Raw genomic sequence first — 20,387 nt, 5'->3', positions numbered from 1 at the left:
TTATGGAGTTCCTTTCAGTGTGCTCCCACTTGTTCAGTTTTTTTGATTAGGCTTTTTGTGGTGTGCCCTATAAGAGATCTGTAATGATATTATTATCACAACCTTTTTAACACTTTATAATAACTTAGAACAACAACTTACAGAGAACATTTTATGATCTAATTGGGCTTTGGTCGTTTCTTGAAGGTTATTTTAAGTGTGTTTGGATCTCTAATGGTAGTCCATTCAGAGGGAGTCTCTGCTGGGGTAACAGAGTCACTGGGAAGTGGCAATGGTCCTTTTACTCGGGATATGTGTGTCCAACCCTTTTCTTGGGTTCTCACTGCAGTGTGGGTTGTGAGCAGGACCTGGAATGGACCTTCGAATTTGGGAGTTAGTGGAATGGTATTCCAAGATTTAATTAGGACCCAGTCCCCTGGCTTTATTTGGTGTACATCCGCATCTAAGGGGGAGGTTTGAGGAAGATACCCTCTTCTCTTAAGATCGGCCAATGTCTTTCCAATTGTTTTAATATATTCTTGAGTGGCTGCCTCCCCTTCTAAATAATTTGCAGTGCTGTAAGGAGTTAGTAAGAAAGGGAGTCCAAACATCATCTCATATGGTGAAGCCCCTATGTCTGACCTTGGCCGAACTCGGATTCTCAAGAGTGCTAGGGGCAGACATTTTAGCCAATTCATTCCAGTTTCTGTTATCAATTTAGTCAATACATTTTTGAGGGTTTTATTCATCCTCTCAACTCTCCCCGAGCTTTGGGGATGTCAGGGTGTATGCAACTGCCATTTAATTCCCAAGGCTTTAACAACATCATGCAGGACTTGTGCTACAAAGTGGGGGCCTCTGTCTGAATCGATGTTATTTACCAGTCCATATCGGGGGATGATGTGTTCTAATAGTATTTTTATTACTACTTGTGCTGTTTCCCTTTTTGTAGGGAAGGCTTCTATCCAATGTGTTAAGTGATCAACTATAACCAAAAGGTGCTTATATCCCTGTACTGGAGGCATTTTTGTGAAGTCTATTTGTATACTTTGAAAGGGTCTTAATGCTATTTGTCTTCCTCCTGGTGTGGGCTTTTTCATTACTTTTTGATTTACTTTTTGACAAATTAGGCATCCTTCAGTCACTGCTTTGGCTAGGTTATAGATTCCAACACATAGGTGTTCCCTCAGGAAATGATCACACAACCCTTGGGTGCCCCAGTGGGTTAAGCTATGGATTTCTGCCAGTATTTTTCGAGCTATTGCTTTATTTAGGAATGTTCTTCCATCTGGGGTCAGCCATTCCCCCTGCTTCCCTTGGTGTAAACCTAACTTTTTTATTTCTTTTAATTCATTTTCATCATATATTGGTTCACTAACTTTGTTAGCTGGTACATCATTTAAAGTAAGAATTTTTATTGGTTCTCCCAGCCTTTGAGCTGCTAGTTTGGCTGCTTGATCAGCTACTTGGTTGCCCTTTCCTTCAAATGTGTCCTTTTTTTGATGTCCCTTGACATGTACAATTGCTATTTCTTGGGGCTTCATAAGAGATTCTAATACCAATTTAATTAATTCTTTATGTATCAGATTTTTCCCCTTTGAATTTAGGTAGCCTCTTTCTTTCCAGATTTTTCTAAATGTGTGTACTATTCCAAATGCATATCTCGAGTCTGTGTAGATTGTACCTTGGTCTTGTTCTAATAAATCTAATCCCCTCTTGAGGGCATAGACTTCACAACACTGGGCAGACCAATGGGGGGGCAGTTTTTCTTTTTCTATAACTTTTAAATTGTCCCTTTCTGTACCTTCGACTATTGCATAGCCTGATATTCTCTTTCCCTCTATCACCCTAGATGATCCATCAATAAATAGCACCCTCCCACATGGTAGAGGTGTATCTTCAAGATCTTCCCTTACTTTTGTTTGTAAATCTATGATTTCCAGGCAATTGTGCTCTAAGTTTGGTGTGGGTTCCCCTGAGAGGAACTGGGCAGGATTTAGACTTTTTGATGTGATTAGCTCCAAATCACTGGTGCCGGTTAAAATCACTTCATATTTTAAAATTCTAGAGTCAGTCAGCCATTGTTGAGCCCTTTGGCTCAACACTGTCCTGAGATCATGGGGTGTGTGTGCAATGATTTTTCCCTGCAGTGTCAGTTTTTGTGCTTCCTCTACAAGAACAGCTGTGGCTGCTACAGCCTGGAGGCAAGCCGGCCACCCTCTTGCAACTGGATCTAAAAGTTTGGAAAGGTATGCGACAGGCTTTTTGTGTCCTCCCCATTCTTGGGTTAATACTCCATAAGCTATTCCCCCTTCAGAGTTAATGAATAGGTCAAACTTTTTCTTAAGGTCTGGGAGACTCAGGACAGGGGCTGAAGACAATTTTGTCTTTAGGTCTTTCAATTGTTCTTCATCCTTATCAGTCCATTTTACAGGTTCAGGTTGGACTAACTTCTCATAGAGAAATTTAACACTTTGGGAATATTTTTCTATCCATAGCTTGCAATAACCAAATAGTCCTAATAATTTCCTTATATCTCTTTTTGTGGTTGGAGCTGGGATTGAGAGTATACCTGAGATTCTCTCAGGGCTTAATTTTTTACACCTTTCCCCAATGAGGTGTCCGAGGTATGTGACTTGTGATTCTACAAACTGTAATTTGTTCTTTGACACTTTGAGGCCTTTTTCTCCTAGAAAATTTAAGAGATTAATACTGGTTTTTTTCACTTCATCTTTCTCTCTCCCCGATATTAGGAGGTCATCTACATACTGCAGGATTTGTACATTATTTTTAGGGATAAACTGCCTTAGTAACTCTTCTAGGGCTTGTCCGAAAAGGTTTGGGCTTTCAGTGAACCCTTGAGGAAGACGAGTCCATCTTAGTTGCTGCTTTCTCTTACTTTCAGGGCACTCCCATTCGAAAGCAAACCAATCTCGGCTTCCTTCTGCCAAAGGACAGGCCCAAAAAGCATCTTTTAGATCTACTACAGTAAACCAGGAATGTTCTCTAGGGATCCTGCTCAGGAGTGTGTAGGGGTTTTGTACCACCGGGTGCCTGGTAATTGTTTTTTTGTTTACTTCTCTTAGGTCTTGCACTAATCTAAACTTATTTTCTGCCTTTTTACAGCCAGAATAGGGGTGTTGTGGGGTGACATACAGGTTCTAATATTCCTTCTGTGAGTAGATGGGTTATAATTGGTGTTAGTCCTTTTTTCCCTTCCAGAGAAATAGGATATTGCCTGACCCTTATAGGAGGCGTATTTTCTTGCATTTTTATTTCTATAGGTGGGATATCTAAATATCCATATTTTCCCTCCTCGGCCCAGACTTCTGGCTTGATTTCTTTCAAGTCTCCAATAGTCAGCCTCATCATTTGTACTACCATTTTTCCTTCTCTAGGAAGAATCCCTACTCCCAACTGAACTTGCAGGTCCCTTCCCAGCAAGTTACTGTCTATTTTGGGTAGATATATTAAATTAGTGACACATCTCTTGGAATTTCCTTTAATTTCTATATTTTCTATAACTGAGGCTTTGAAAGGCTCCCCTTCTGCTCCTAGGACTTCACAGGTTTTTCTTCCAATTGTAATTCCAACTGGAAGTCGGTTAATACACGATTTATCGGCACCAGTATCTACTAAAAATTCAAACTCTTCATGTTGGGGACCTACTTCAAAGTTTACTATGGGCCCTTCTTGATGTTTCGTGGGGTCCCCTAACGCATAGAGCCCATGACACCCCTAATCCTCTTCGACTTCTCCTTTCAATAATTTTTCCAATGCCTCTTGCTCCCCTACGACAGTCTCATCAAATGACAATTTTTTGCAATATTTTTTTAAGTGTCCTATTTCTCCACAATAAAAACAGGCTCGGGTCTCTCTCGGTCTCTGAGGAGTACCCCAAGATGGTGGGTTCCTTCCTCTTCCTTTTTCTGGTAAAGATTTTGTGTTCCTTTCACCCCTAGCATCCTCTTTGAGATCCCTTACACTCTCCCTGGCCACGGCTACCATAATCCTGGTTTTTGCTTTTGTTCTTTCTTCATCTCTCCTAAGATATACTCTTAGTGCTTCCCTTAATAATTCATTTATTTCTCGGTCTTGCCAGTCCTCCATCTTTTCAAGTTTTCTTCTGATATCTGGCCAGGATTTTGTGACAAACTGTAACTTTAATAATATCTGTCCCTCTGGGCTATCTGGATCCAAATTAGAATATTGCTGGAAATTCCGTCTGAGCCTGCTCAGCCAGGCTGCTGGGGTTTCATCTTTCTCTTGGGCCCTGTCAAAAGCTAATTTGGTGTTGCTACTCCGAGGAACTGATTCTTTAATACCTTTTATCATTAGGTTTCTATAATCCTCCATATTTCTCCTCCCTTCTTCTCTGTTTGGGTCCCACCCTGGGTCAGCTATTGGCAACTTCTGGTCACCGGGGGGGCCCATTCGGTTTTCTCTCTCCCAGATGCGCATTCCTGCTGCCCTAACCAACCGAAACTCGTCCGGAGTGAAGAGTATATTTAAGATGGAGTTTAGTTCTCCCCATGTATAAATATTTGGGCCTAAAAACTGGTCAATCTGGTTGGCAATTCCCACTGGGTTTTCAACCAGATTCCCCAGTTCTTTCTTAAAATTTCTGACTTCTGACGCTGTTAAAGGTGCATTGACAAACCCTATTCCTCCAACTGCCCCACCCAATGGGACCTCCCTTAGGGGAAAGAGTTTGGTTTTTGACCTGGTGTTACTGTAAGGTCCTTCTGGGGTTTTTATTGCCTGGCAGGACGCATTGTTAGTTGCCAGACCTAGCTCCCAGCTGTGAGGGGGTGCAGGGATTGTGGATGGTGAAGGAGAGGAGGTTAGACCAGTGTTAGGAAACGGCAGAGGGTAAGAGGGGTTATAAGCTGGAGGGGGGCAAGTTGGGGAAAGAACAGGGATTACAGTTTGAGAAGGTGGGATATGATTTTCAAATGAGGTTGGAGGATTAGTAGGGATAGTTTGTAGCCCTTCGGGATAAACTGGAGGAGGAGGCAAATGTTCTAAGGGGTCCCAATTATGGCTAGCTTCTTCTTGGTTCTCCTGCTTTTCATTCTTTTGTTTCCCTTGCTGTAACTTACATATTTTTGCTGTTTCATTTTTGACTACTTGTTTCTGCCAACAGATAGCATAGAGTATTTGTTCAGTACTTGAATCTCCTCGAGATTTCAAGTATTGAGTTAATTGTGAACACATCCAGGGGTCTCTAGTTCCACACCATGGCCATCTTTCAGGTAAATCTAGCTTAGGCCAAGCCTCTATGCAATAATGGATCATCTTGATCCTGTCCAAGCTTTTAGTGGCTTCATCAAACTCCCATAGCTCTAACATTTGTCCTAGTGGACTGTCTGGTGGAATTTGTTTTATCTTTTTTTCTCTCTCTTCAACTGGCTCCACTCTACTTATGTATGCCCCCATTTTCAGTGGGTCTCAAATAAAAACTACGCTGTTCTTATTCTGACAGAAACTTTACTTCAGGGCAACCCAAAGCAAAATTACTTGTCTTTGTTTTAATAAAACTTCTTTAAGGTGCCCCTATACCTACACAAGTTTAAAGGTGTGCAGCCCAAATTTTAACTCTCACTCACTCTTTGAGCACTCGTAAGTAGCCCCAGGGACCCCCTCAGGGTTTGGGCACTACCCCTGCCAGTGCTCGGAATGCCCCACAGGTAGCCTGGTGACCCGCCCTTAGGGCCTCAGCCACTACCCCTTAGCAAGCACTCCTTTACTCCCCTGCACCCGGACAGCGTACCTCTTCTCTGGGCACCCCCGACCAGTTCTACCTCTCGAACCCGGAAAGCGTACCCAAGATACCCCCGACCAATGCAGACTTTTATCTCAGCACCCCGACAGCTACCCCAGCCAGTCTCCAAAGCACCCCGAAAGCAGCCTCTTTGCTACCCCAGCCAGTACTCAGACGCTCTGGGCCGTAGCCTCAGCCAGTACTCTTTATCCCAGCACCCCGACAGCTACCCCAGCCAGTCTCCAAAGCACCCCGAAAGCAGCCTCTTTGCTACCCCAGCCAGTACTCAGACGCTCTGGGCCGTAGCCTCAGCCAGTACTCTTTATCCCAGCACCCCGACAGCTACCCCAGCCAGTGCCAACTCACAAGCCCCGAAAGTAGCCTGGGCAACCCGCCCTTAGGGTTCCAGCCGCTACCCCAGCCAGCGCTAGTCTCCTGTGACACCCCGGGCTATAGCCTCAGCCAGTGTGGTGCGTGCTTCACTTCTTTGACGTGCCACTTACTCTCTAAATTCCTCCGCACGTCCAGAGGGGGGCGCCTATGCCCCTGGAGACGCCTCAGTCACTCTCAGTTCACTCGCTTCCTGCTTTTCCCGGCCGGCCCCCTCGCGGGGGTACTCAGCAGTCCAAACTCGCTTGGGGGGTCCGAGCTGCCGGCCCCCACTCATTCACTCCACATCCGCTCGTCTCCACTCCCGCCACCGGTTATTCTTACCGATGCTCCCTCAGTGGCGTCCCGCGAGGCTGGCGAGCGTCGTCCTCTGGTCCGGGATGTCCAGCTGTCCAGGAGGTCCGAGGTCGGGCTGCGCCTTCCCGTCCTGGTCCTCTTCTGGGCGTGGCTTAGATCCCGGCGAGCCCCCAAATTGTTAAAAACGGGCCAGGAGACCTGCTCCTTTGAAAAGCCTTTATTAGTCAGCTCTTTAAAGGGGGAACTCGAGGGGTCGCCTGCGCCGCCGCCGCTCCTGTCGCCGCCCTCGCTCCTGTCGCCGCTGAGGATCAGGTGTCAGTCGGACCTTCTGCTCTCGCCGCAGCAGAGTCGGGAGGCTCCGATCTCGCGGGAATTCCCGGCAACCCCACTGGGCTCGTGTGGTCTAGGGGTGTCACTTCTTCCCAGTCCCTTTGTGGTCGTGGCGAGGCGGCAGAAGCAGAATTCAGTCTTTAGGTAGCTGAGGGTCTTCTCGGTGTTGTAGTGCCTCCCTTTTTACCTGGATTTGGTGCTGGGTCGCGGCTTTTGGGCCCGCTTGCCGGCAGCTGTACTTCGGTTTTGGAGCGGTGCACCATGGAAGTCCTTGGATTTTCCTATTAGGCGGGGCCAGCAGCTCGAGGAGCCGGCAGGGAACGGCGACAGCCTAGCCCGACGGAAGGGGGGGGCCCCGGGGTTTTAGAGGGGGTATACAACTTGGAATGAGATTTTTGAGGGTACAAACTTTGGTACAAACAGCTTAACAGACCGGTTTACAACTGGCATAATATTTGAAACAGTACAACTTTTTAACAAATGTCAGACTGTGTAAGAAAATGGGAATCTCTTACATTTTATTCATTTCAATGGATACTGGAACCAGTTGGTTTTATAGTTCCTTTCTGCCTTTTTGTGTACAAGTGCACAGGCAAAAGTACTCGTTGGCTTTGTACTTCTGTTCTTCCATTAAGACTATGGTCTTTTTGTCAATTAAAATACCAAAAATCCTAGCATCACAGATTTTATCTTTGATGGCTAGCCGAAGATCAGCTGTACTACCAGAAAAAAAGGTGCCAGTTAAACTGCTCTGACACAAAGGTTGTGGAGCAAGTTGTGAAATAAGACCTGTAGAAGACACTTTTCTTTTCCATGCGCATATTTTAAAAACCTGATTGACCTTTTATGATAAGGAGAGTTATGAATCAAGAACTCTTCTAAAAAATACTTTATCTTTCCTGACCCTATGTGGGAAACAGTTGTCTCAAACAAACACCTATTACGGAATTACAGTATTTTTCTAATGGTTTCATTTTTTCTCTGCTTCCTTTATTGCGAGTCTTGATTTAGTATCTGTGGTATATTGTAATTCTTATTTAAGAATATAAAAGAATTGTAACAATAGCAGAGTTCCGCTGTCTTGTTCTGCCAGCATGATTCTCACTGTTCCTGATTTATAGTTAATCTTATTTTCAGAGCTGCTCAGGATCTCATGAAGTGGCAACAGAAATGTACTCCTGTGTCTGAGCATACTGTGAAGTCTGCAGTTACATGGCTCTGGAAGCTGGACCATATGACAGCTGTCAGCCATGCCAGCTCTGCTGAAGCTCTGCTGGAAGCCATGGGTGATGAAGCGGTAAGCTCAGACATCTTTTCAGAAGCCCAAGTAAATCCAAGAGTATTCAGTGCTAGGCTGGCCGCTGTGATTTGCCCTGATCAGTGTTGCAAAGATAAATATTAATGACAGCATTTGGAAAGGATTTTTTCCCCTCAAGTGTAGCTGCATACTATGTTTAATGATTGTCTTTTTATGCAAATGTACTGTATTTTGAATGCAGAAACTTATTTTCTTTCCTAGAGTACCCAGAATAAATAACATTCAGTCATTAAGGGAAAGAGAAAACATCTTCCCTTCCACTTTCTTTGCCATATAAGTTTTTCAGGGCTTCAAGTTTAGGAGAAAATTTCTAGTAGCAACATTATTGAAGGCAGGGAAACGATTTTTATTTTGTTATGCATCCAACCTACTCATGAAAAGTTATATTTAAAATTCAAAATAGTGCGAACAGAGATTTGTGGAAGTATTAGCTTATGTGATAGATCTATGCAAATCCTTTTCATCAGCGAGGTGATAGCTAGGCTTTCTTCCAGGACAGAGACAAATCATGTACAGTTATTCCTGCAATTAAATGCTATTCATTTTTAAAGGTACCCTATTACTTTATTCATTAAAGTAGAGTCACAAGAAGTGAAACATATAGGCTATCACAGTCGCTTAAAATTTACGTTACTAGAGAAATATTTTATGACATTTCCTTGCAATGTGTGTTCTTTCAGTTCTCTTAACACCTGAATTTAATGGAAAATTTGGCCCACAGTCTGTGGAGTAGAGTCATTTGTTTTCACTATTAACATCCATCCCTGTGCACAGATCCAATCCTAACTCCTTTCTAAATCTCTTTCTGGGACATTGTTTGAAGGAGAAGGTAAAGTTTACTTGAGTTACCTTCTGGTTCCCTATGCTGCTGGATTCTCATCCAGATGAGCCTTGATGTTTGGAAACCAATATTTAAAAGGAACTGAGTAAGGAACAAATTGTTCACCAATGAGGTTTTTTTTAATAAGTGCTTTTCTAAATGCTCCCTCCGTAAATTTTATTAGCATTTTCAGTTTGCAGTATAATACTGATTTCCTGATGAGTAACTAAAAAATTGTACTTAGACTTCAGCATTGTCTGGATGAAAAAAGTCTTGTTGGACCTGGTGGGTCTCTGTTTGAATAAACAGAAATTAAAATCTGTCAAGATAGTGAAACATCTATTATTTTTCCAGATACTGGTGGGTCAATAGGCAATCTGGGGGACTCAATTGTGGTAGGTGCACAACATAAAACAAACTTCAATTGCTTCTAAACAGAGTCATTATCATTCATAACTGACAGTTCACTTAAGAGCAACATTCACTGTAGTGAAGATGGGGGATACCCAATTCAGTCCTAGGCAAAACTTGTGCTCTTTCTGAGCAGTCATGAATAACTCATTCCTAAGAACTTGCTTCATCCACAAAGTTGCTCAAAAACAGCATTTCTTTTTATTTGCCCTAGGCATTGCTCTTCTTGTCATTCCTTCAGCTGGTCTTTTCTTCCCACATGTGGTGATTCCTTAGATTTCCTTTCCTCATGACCTGTAAATCCGAAGCTCAAGATCAGTCGGCTGTAATGTTGCAATTGTTTGAGCGCTACCTGCCACAAATGCATTCACAGTGTCTAGCCTCCAGTTCTCTACAGGTGCAAATCCATGATGTATGGATCACTCATCCAAAACACCTCCCCACCAAGATCAAGACTCTGAAAAACTGTTCATGTTGTTCTCCTTTCTGTTCTTCTATGGTTTCTTTTCTTGTTTAAATGTATAAATGACAATTTTCAAAATTTGAATGATTCGCTTCAAAGGTTTTAACTTTTCCCCACTAACCTATGAGGAATATTTCCTATGTGGTATGTCATTGCTGAGTTTGTAGTTAAGTAGAGTAAATTATCTGTGGTTCATAATTTTTTTAAATTTTGTTGTGAGAGGTTGGTTCTATATCAGCTAGGTCAAATAAATGTCAGCATTTTAAAAGTTGCAGAGGCAGGCAGTAAATCTCTTGAAGAAAGTGAAATTTTTTATTCTTGTTGGATATCAAGTTTATGAATGAATGACAGCCTTAGAGAGGAGAGAGAGAAGATGTGAATCTGAAGGAACACAGGGAAAAACGGTGTAATATACATGCTTTCCTCTGGTGTAATATACATGCATTCCTCTGGGTCAGGAGCCTCTTCAACCAAAGCAGTAGGAACATGGTGTTGTCCAAGGACTGGGTCTCATCTGGGAGACCTGTGTGCAGGCTCAGATAGTGTTTTGGCTGGAGGAGGCCGACAGGGAACTTTGTAAAACTGAACTAAAATACAGATAAGTTCAAGAGTTCATTCTTTTTGTTTCTGTGTACCCTTTTCTACAGCTAATGAATATTTTGTTAATCTTGCACTTTAATAAAAAACATTCATTTTTCTCTTTACCTTTAGTATTTGTCTAGAATTATCAGTGATGCTAGGACACCTGGTCCTGCTTGCTCCCAAATAAGTGGAGTCTGTGACTGTGGCCTTCCACATGGAGCATTTCACTCCTCTGCAAGATCCAAGAGAAGTTCAACATGGCAAGGTGCTACTTTGTTAGGTTGCCTGATCCAGCCCGAAATTGGGCTGCTGCTTGAGAGAGACATCTTCCACTGTTGAGGAAGGTATATGAGGGAGGAAGCTTGAAATGCAGAAATTATTCAGGGAGCTGGAATACAAATCAGTATCCAAGGCAGAAGTGGAAATATATGACCACACTTGTAGGTGATACTGAATTTGCTTTAGTACTGCATGAAATTATGTGAGTGCAGAGACATTTCCTCAGTGCCATCCCAGACTCAAATAGTTTTCTTTCATGGTGCACATCCTGGATTCCTAGTCATATTCGTAGAATCACAGAGTCACAGAATGGTTTGGGTTGGAAGGGACCTTAAAGACCATTTAATTACAACACCCCTGCCATGGGAATAGACACCTTTCACTAGATCAGGTAGCTCAAATCCAATTTAACCTGGCCTTGAGCACTTCCTGGGATGGGGCATTTCTAACTTCTCTGGACAATTGCACCCGGTGCCTTACACCCTCATAGTGAATAATTTCTTCCTTGCTCTAATCTAAATCTACCATCCATCTGTTTAAGGCTGTTCCCCCTTGTCCTTGTGAAAAGTCTCTCTCCAGCTTTCATGCAAGCCCCTTTAGGTCCTGGAAGGTGCTATAAGGTTTCCCCAGAGCCTTCTCTTCTCTGGCTGAGCAGCCCCAACTCAGTCTGTCTTTGTAGGAAAGGTGCTCCAGCCCTGTGATCATCTTTGTGGCTCTCCTCTGGACTTGCTCCAGCAAATCCATGCCTTCTTATGTTGGGGGTGCCAGAGCTGGACACAGTGTTCCAGGAAAGGTTTCATGGGTGTAGAGTAGAGGGGCAGGTGCACCTCCCTTGCCTTGCTGGCTTATGCTGATTTTGGTGCAGCCTTTGATCCAGTTGGATTTCTGGGATGCAAGTGCACATTGCTGGATCATGTTGAACTTCTATCAACCAACATCCCCAAGTCCTTCTCCTTAGAGCAGCTCTCAATCTATCCTCCACCCAGCCTGTGCTTGAACTTGAGATTGTCCTTACCCAGAAACACTTGCACTTGGACTTGTACTTACTTCATGAGGTTCACTTTGTTCCATGTCTCAAGGCTGTCCAGGTCCCTCTGGATGGCATCCCTTCCCTCCAGGGCATCAGACACCACAGAGCTTGGTGGTGTTGGCAAACTTGCTGAGGGTACAGTCAGTCCCACTGCCCTTGTCGCTGACAAAGATGTTAAAAAGTGCCAGTCCCCATACTGACTCCTCAGGAGCACCATGGCCATTCCACTTGGACATTGAGGTGTTTGGCTCCAACTCTTGGAGTGCAACACTCAGTCAATTCCTTATCCACTGAGTGGTCCATCCACCAAATCCATGTTTCTTCAATTTAGAGACAAGGGTGTCATGCAGAGCAGTGTCAAATGCTTGATGCCTGTCCAGGTAGATGAGGTCAGTAGCCCCACTGTAGAAGGTTACCAAATTTATCCAGCGTAGTTTGCCCATAGTGAAGCCATGTTGGCTTCTTACTTTCCATGTGCCTTAGCATAATTTCCAGGATGATCCGCTTCATACTGGGTACAGAGGTGAGTGTATTCAAGTGTATTTTTTCAGTTAAACAATGATTTATCAGATATTTATCATCTGGTATCTACCATGATATAGGACTGATATTGTCTTGAAAGTCATCCTGCGATAGTTGTTACATTTGTTTTTAATGAGGGTGGAAATTCAAGAAACATACTTACCATGAGCATGGTTACATGGATAAGTGCAGTTAACATAAAATCCCTCATAATGTAATATTCAAGCAATAACTAAAGGACATTTTTTCAGCTTCTCTCTCTTCTTGTAATAACATTTTCAGAATATAAGTGTGTGTGGTTATAATAAACCTGCCAAGCTCCCTCTGCCTTGGGAACTATAAAAAATACAAATGATCTGTAAATACTAGCAATAGCATTAAAAAAATCACAGAATCACAGAAAATGCTGGGTTGGAAAGGACCCACAGGATCATTGAACCCAACTCCTGACCCTGCACTGGACCATCCCCAAGAATCACACCATGTGCCTGAGAATCTTGTCCAAATGCTTCCTGAATTCTGTCAGGCTGGTGCTGTGACCACTTCCCTGGGGAGCTGTTCCAGTGTCCGACCACCCTCTATGTAAAAAAAAAAATTAATATCCAATCTAAAGCATCCCTCACACAGTTTCATGCCATCCCCACACTGGTCACCGCAGAGAAGAGATCAGTGCCTACCCCTCCTCTTCCCCTTATGAGGAGGTGTCCTCTTAGTCTTCTCCAGACTTGACAGACCAAGTGACCTCAGACACTCCTCATACCGCTTCCTGTCAAGGCCCATCTTTGTTGCTCTCTCGGATGCTCTCCAATAATTTAGTGTCTTTGTTATATTGCAGTGACCAAAACTGCACACAATATTCTAGGTGAGGTTGCACTAGTACGGATCAGAATGGAAAATCACCCCCTTGACTGCTATCTTTCCTAACCTCAGAATACATGCTGCCAGTAAAACTATGTCTGGTATAAAGTGCCTACTTTTCGGCCCTGGCAAGGCACCAACTTAGCATGTCTCTTGTTAAAAGTGGTATATGGCACAGAGCCTTTTTCTGATTAATGATGCAGTTGTCCCCCCTTACACCTCTCTTTGGCTTCAGTTACCTTCTGTGGAAAGAGGCTTGCATTGGGCAGAATAATGCCCAGGGGCTGTGGGATAGGTTCTTGTCTTACTTGAGGAAATTTTGTGTGGCCTTCCTTTGAATTACTAGCCTAAATGAGAGGAAGAACCAAAGGTCTGAAAATCTTATAGCCCAAGTAATGCATCAGTTTTACCAAATTTTCCTACCAATACTGAGCACAGGACAGTGCTTGAATAAGTATCAGATGTCTGTGTAAAACAATGTCTTCCAATTACCTTTTTTTTCTCTTTAATGACAGGTTGAAGCTGTTTATTACTTCACTGTGGGGGATGTTCCAGTGGACACAAAGCAGCTACTCCTTGAGAAGGTTTCAAATGGCTCCTGTCCAGTCAACACTGTGTCTTTCAATGCTAGGGATGATGAAACTATTATTTTTCTGAAGGAGTTGAGCCACTTGGCCTCTGGCAGGTATGACAAAGAAGGACAGTGAAGATGTCAGTACTTATGGAGTTCTTTGCTGATGGGAATGGTATTGGGACATACCTGAGTATAATCAATGAGGAAAATGATTCAAAGCAGTTCAGTAAGCGATCTGGGGATGGGGAAATACTCTTAAGAGATATGACTAGAATGCAGACCCTGCTTAAACAGTCCAGCTTTTTTCTGCATATGTTTTTACTGGATTGAGTGAATCTTCCCTTTTTATGCCCAAAATCATCTGCCATCTGCCTCTCTCTTGAAGTATGGAAAACTGTTCAGGGGAAGTGGTCACAACATAAACTGAAATATGTTTTTATTGTGTTGCTTTGTACATTAATAGTATCCACAAGCATCAGAAAAAGATCTAGAGTTTTGTTGGGTCAAGTGCCATAGAGACGTACTGAAAAGGAAATGCCTGTCCTAAATGAGCAGCTCATGGAATAATAGAAAATTGATGGGGTGTTATTGTTCAGGCCTGGCTGTGTGGAAAAGCAGTTCTGTGACATGCTCTTTAGCATCTTTTTGGTATGGTTGGTGGAAATTAATATATTCCACATGGCTTGTTGACTGCTTTATCCTGGGAATCAGCCATGTGGTGAGAATCAGCTGTCAGTAGAAATGGATAAGATGACTTAAATCTTGATTCTCTTATCAAAATAAGGAAAACAAATGAACAAATATAAAACCCACAAGACCAAACTCATACTCAACAGCAGGAAGGCAGTAGGAGTCAGTAGGTGTTTCTCTGCTTAACAGAAGTCACCATACAGTTCCAGACTTGTGAAATGGCTGCTAGCTTTTTCTGTTTCACTGTTGTTTGTGCAAGGGTGGGAAGCCCTCCAACTGTAGAAATCTCCCAAATGACAGCAGAGCAATGGGTAAGATGGCAGCTGCTTAGCTCTTTTATAGCCATCTGTGTTTAGAAATAGCTTTTAGGAGATGGGAGCCTCTGCCAAAAACAAGACTGTGGGAAAGTGTTATGTTTGCTCTGGTCTGATGTGTGTTTAAAATGATTGTGGTCATTTAGAAGCACGGTACCTCTATGGTACCAGGTACATGGCCAGTCACTATCCTTCATTTTCTTTTGGCAGTGTTTATACCTTCTTTATTAAAGGAAAGTGAATGTTTCTTGTAAAGTAGATACAGAGGCAAAAAGGATTGTGGCAGGGACCTGAGAGGAATTGTTTTGTTTGATACTATTCTCACTGTTGTCTTTTTACGAGTCTAGCTTTTGTCCAGAGACTTACAGGGCCAGTTAATAACTTGCTGGTGGATATTTGCCCAGTAACTGTGTATAAGTTTAAATCAGCTTTCCCACAGGAATGGCCAGGTTCAAGGGCTTTTCATACCTTGAACCTGTTTCTAGTCTAGTTCCATTTTAGAAATGCATCTTTTTCCTGCTCTGAAAGCTTCTCTGTTTTGACAATGAGGATAAATGAAGTCTGCTTGTCATCCTGATTTGTGTGTCCATAATGAAATAAATGTTCCTGTTAGGCTTTCAACTGGGAGGATAATCTGATAAAAAGGTGTTAGTGTCATCTCAGATATCTCAAATTACATGCCTGCTCAGCCTCTTAAAAACATTAATTAAAAATAGATTTCCAGGAAATTGAAGAGTAAGGTGCCTTGCAGTAATATCAAAAAGAATGAATATTCTACGTGAGAAGACTTCAGAAAGTACAAACATGTATATATAAAAAGTTTGATAATATCAATAATCTTATTGTAGTTGAAACTTTAGATATAATTCTGTAGTTGTATGTGTGAAAAACATCTCTTTAAAATTAGAGAAGTATTTATGTATTTTCTGTACTGGTGGAAGCTCATTTTGTATTACAGATTCCATGCTTTTGCTGAGAAGAAGGATTGTACAGATGCTACTGGATCTGCACTAAAATATGAAGAGGATGGAAAAAAATTAATTTCGCTGAACTCCGGAAAAGTTAAAGGACGAATGCCACTAGGTAGACAATATAAACCTCAAGATTATACTGATATTATCAGTGAGATGTCAGAATAGAAATGTACTTTGGGAACTTGATGAGTATAAAATCAAAATAAACCAATAGGTGTGGGTGGGGTGAGGGCAGGACTGGTCTGGAAATGGAGATTCACTGGATGGGAAGGAGGGGGCAAGGAAAGGAGAAAAATGAGAATAGAGGATGTGCATGTGAGAATAAAAGAAAAGTGAAAAAAAGGGAGAAGAAGATCATTTATTTAGGAATATGAAGAATAGTACTTATGTCCTTATGCCAGTGACCTTGTGGAAGTGTAAGGAGAAGTGGTAAAAAGGAAGAGGAATAGTGTGGCAGACCATATGATACAACAGCCAGCATCAATATAGGCCAAGTTCATTGGTAGTATAAGGGGATTAAATCGACATGAGGTTTACTTGCTTGTCCCAAGATCTTGTCACAAAGACAGGCAAAAAGCACAGTAAAGTGACCGTAGAGAAGGCAGTACAAAGTGGTGGTGGGAGGATTGATAGAAAAAATACCAGAAGGAAACAACCAAAACAAACAGTTTCACTGGTGGGTGGAACTGGGCAGAAAGCTCAGTGTGTTTCGTATTAGTCACAGTGCTACTTCCTCTGGGTGAGTGTTCAGTGGGACTGGACTGTGATTTCAGCTAGGGTGGGAGGAGAAGAGGGTTGTGATATGAAGTGAGCCTTTGTGTGTCAAATCTGATGTCTTTCTCAGCAGAAGAGTTAAAAATTTTTTTTTTTTCTTTTCAACATCAGGAATCTTAAGATGTCTTTAGTCTAGTGGCTCAACACACCTACTCCCTAACCCTAGTCTCCCTTTCTTGTGGGGGCATTAGTGTTGCCCCAAAGGTAGAACAGTGTTATCCTCTTCTCGCTGTTGAGGGTACGTATGGCGTATGGTGGATTTGGCGTCTCATGTAAGGCTGTTTGTCAGTCTTGGATTGACTGGCCCATATCTGGGTTGTAATGAAGTTTCTGGTATACTTAACCTGTCCTTCATTAGAACCATGATTTTAACAGCACAAGAGAAAGAGCCATTGTGGAGGGCCAGAAATAAAGGCGTGAGGTATCACCTGCTTTTTTGAGTTGTGAAAGGACACTCAAGCCTTAGCCATGCAGAGTTTAGAAACCAACAGCAGAGTCTGCTTCAAAACGCTATCATTTCATACTAATGCAGAGCAGCATAATGATTGCCTTCAGTCTGCTGTGAGTGCTTTCTTGCTGTACCACATTTGAGGGTGTGCATAGGGAAGCTGTCTCCCTCTTCCCCTGAGGCAGTCAGCCTGTTTCAATAGACGAGCCCAGAGCTCCTATATGATTGAAATTACTTCCTCACCACTGTTTCTAAAGCTGAAAGCTGAATAGCTTTAATCGCTCAAAAGGGCAGTAATCCCCTTGAAGTGCATTGTCTGTTGTGTCTTATTGCTGTTATGGAGTGGAATTTACACATTAAAAAGGAACACAATTAGCTTTCTACATTTACTGGGTATTACAAGCACAGTTATGACATCACTGGCAGCCAATTGGAGTGTTTCAGTCATATGCAGAATCTTAAGTCCTTTCAAAAAAGAAAACTCATTGCAGACATTATTCTGGTCTGTGTCTGATTTCTCTTGTTTCAGAGACTCCTTCAAGGGTGTAGCAATAAAGCAATAAAAATAAAAGTGTTGATTACTCACTAACGGGCTCTGAAACTGGTTCTTGGGTGTGTGGCATAAACTACACAAGGAAATAAATAGAGAATGAACGAGAGATTTAATCCTCCAAATGTGATGTTTCTAAAAACTAAAGGGAGGCACAGGAATATTTTGATTATGTTCCTTTTTACACCACAAATGCAACAACTGGAAGCTGAAACTCATAACCATGTTATATGGACTGGAAAAGCTGTTTTAATGACATCTGATAGTTTCTGGATATCCACTAAATATCAGCATTTTGCAAATACTGGATATCTTTATGTTCACTCCTTTTCATCTGCTTATCCAGAACAAACCAGAAGTGAACTATTTAAAATTTTAGATAAGAGCTCAATTCTCCCGTATTTTGCATCTTCAGCAGACATTTAGAAAGCAAGTGTGAGAAACTGACAATTTTGAATTTTTTTACACTCATTTGAGTGGGTGCTCGAGATCAAAACAGGTGTAACTCATTAAAGAATTAAGGTCCTTATGCTGGCAGCTTCAAATTTAATTATGGCAGAGAAATGCTTTTACATAAAGCCTAGTTTCACCAATGTGATAATATCTTCTCATCCAGCACTAATTTTCCTGTTACCACTTCTGCCTACATTCTTTGTGCAGTTTATTCCTCTGCAAAAAGCTGTAGAATTAAGCAATCTTGTTATGTAGTTAAAATTATGGGTGAAAAGGAGGTGATATTAAAATTGGAAATTGAAGACATAGAGGGCAAGGAATGGCAGAAGCTGTGGAGAAAAGATATCTTTCTGAAAAAGGGCGTATTTGTGTCATCTGCTTGGAGTAACAGGGCGATAAATGCCACATAGGGCTTGAGAAGCCATGATGCCTTGAACTAGATCCCGAAATGAATAGAGGGTCCTTGGTGGCTGACATAGAAACAGTAAATTTCTGTGTAGTGGTTTCTGTGTGGTGGAATAGATGAGCTGGCATGTATAGAGAAAATGCAAATGGACTGAAATCAGGATTTTACTGATGTGATAAATCCAAACAGGGAAGTATGTGACCTCCTTGTGAACAGTATAAGGCTCTGTTCTTAGGTGTGCTTGATTTTTCAAATTTAGGGAAATTTGATAGGGAATATTTCAGGGTGTTGTGTGTAAAAAAGGGAAGCATAAGAGCATTATTCTCCTGTATGACATTGAAGTCAATGAACTCTGCACTGTTTATGTACACTGACATGGGAAAGTTTGAACCCTCCCTTTGGAGAGGATTATGACTGAAGAGTAGCTACTTTGCGTAGAAGCTGTAGCAAAGATCATTGCCTCTGCTTTTTTCTTGCATGTGCTTTGTCTAGTCTCAGCAGCCTAACCTTGGCCTGGCAAATCTCTTTGCTAATGTGTAGAGAGTGATGCAGATAGCTGTTCTCTGATACCACATGGGATACAAAGTTCATTTGCTTTGTCCATTTGCCCAGTGGAAAGGGGGCAGGATTGGGCTGCAGTGAGTTTCAGTGCAGTTCGACCTGGCAAGTAAAAGCTTTGGACTACCCTCTTATGCTTCCTGGTGCCTTCATTCACCCCTTTCAGTGGAGATTTTAAAAATCAATGCTTAAGGGTATATTGCTGTGTTCTGCTGCCACATGGAGGCTGAAAAGGGGACTGGCAGTGAAGAAAATCAATTTCCCCATCTTCCCTTGCCAGAAAATTCATTTTCAGATAGATCTTATTTCATTATATTTGGATTTGCTTGCTTCTACGATTTAAGTCAGATAGTCGGACAAGTCAGAAATGCTTCTGTTTTCTACTATTTGCTTTTGTACTAGTATTTGCTTCCCATTTCAAAGATACTGTAGATATTTTGTGGGCCTTTTTTTTTTAATATACTAATATTAATTAAATATTTTTATAATTTTTCCCATTAGCAATATGGAAATAAAATAGGTTACAGTGACTTGTCAAACCGGATGAGTTTGTTTGTGGGGAGATGCATGTGGAAAAGCTGCTTCTTTTGAGATTGTCTGCCAGTTAACTAATTGGGAAATGGAAATGAGGGCGGTTATGAATTTCCGTATACATGTGCAAGTGTGGTTGTGTTTTTGCTTGTCTACCATCTTGCTCCTCAATTTGCAGCTGTCAGCAAAATGCTTCTGCCCCTTGCCACACACTCTCCCTGTAACCTTCCTCATCCTCTTCCTCTTTTCTAGTGCCTCCCTTCTCCAGGGCAGAAATGCCTTTACCTGCAGGCAGGGCACTCCTGGAACATTACCCAGGGTGAGGTGCTCTGCGGGGTCAGGATGGCTTTGGGGAGAGCCAAGGGAAGCTGACTGTGCTTGGCAAGGCCGGACACGTGCAGCAGGGTGTTCAGGCGTGTCCCCTCGTGTGTGTGACTGATGGCCATTCTCCTGCCATTGCAGTGGGTGGGTTTTGATCAGAACCAGGGAGTGCCCAGAGGTCTGGCTGTTACACTGGCACCCAGAGCAGCTGGGGAAGTGCTTCATGGTGGAGGTAACCAGGACAGGCCTTTCTCTCCCTGGAAAAAAGTAATTTTTTAAGACAAGATTATTCCTGGGACATGGGTGCATGAATGTGTACAAGAGACTTGGAGTTGTTGTGAACTGCATCCTCCAGAAGGGTTACTTTCTTCGGTTGGTGGTCACCAAAAAATGGCACATCTGAGGTGTGAGCAGAGGGAGTTTAAACCAAAGTAAGGTTCATGCATTCTTGGTCATTTACCAGAGATGTGCTTTGAGGGATGGGCCACAGCTGAGAGCCACATCTGGAAGATACTATGCCTTGCATGTAGGTTTTGATTTGGGGGGTTCAGTTTTGAACAGTGGTGTTTTTGTTCGTTTGTTGGGGTTTTTGTTTGTTTGGTTGGTTTTTTTTGTTTGTTTGTTTGTTTTGTTTTGTTTTTGCCACTCCTCCTTTGCTGTAGGGAGAAAGAGGCCAAGGTAGAGGTACAGCTGAGCTTCCTGCATAGACAGAGAAAGCTGCTGTGGATATCACTGCTTGCAAGCTTCTCTC

General features: G+C 42.4%; 1 protein-coding gene across 1 annotated transcript in view; it reads left to right on the top strand.

Moving 5' to 3' along the window:
• VWA3B (von Willebrand factor A domain containing 3B) overlaps positions 1-20,387 on the top strand; it is an 83,878-nt gene that overhangs the window by 11,802 nt on the left and 51,689 nt on the right. The window contains 3 exon segments of the mRNA XM_066340509.1: positions 7,898-8,057; positions 13,559-13,728; positions 15,580-15,704. Of these exon segments, the coding sequence (XP_066196606.1) occupies positions 7,898-8,057; positions 13,559-13,728; positions 15,580-15,704 (455 nt within the window).

Source organism: Sylvia atricapilla, chromosome 2, assembly GCF_009819655.1.
Source record: "Sylvia atricapilla isolate bSylAtr1 chromosome 2, bSylAtr1.pri, whole genome shotgun sequence".
In the NCBI taxonomy this organism is placed as follows: domain Eukaryota; kingdom Metazoa; phylum Chordata; class Aves; order Passeriformes; family Sylviidae; genus Sylvia; species Sylvia atricapilla.
The sequence above is the reverse complement of the archived record's forward strand: the minus strand, read 5'-3'. Positions and strand labels throughout refer to the sequence as shown.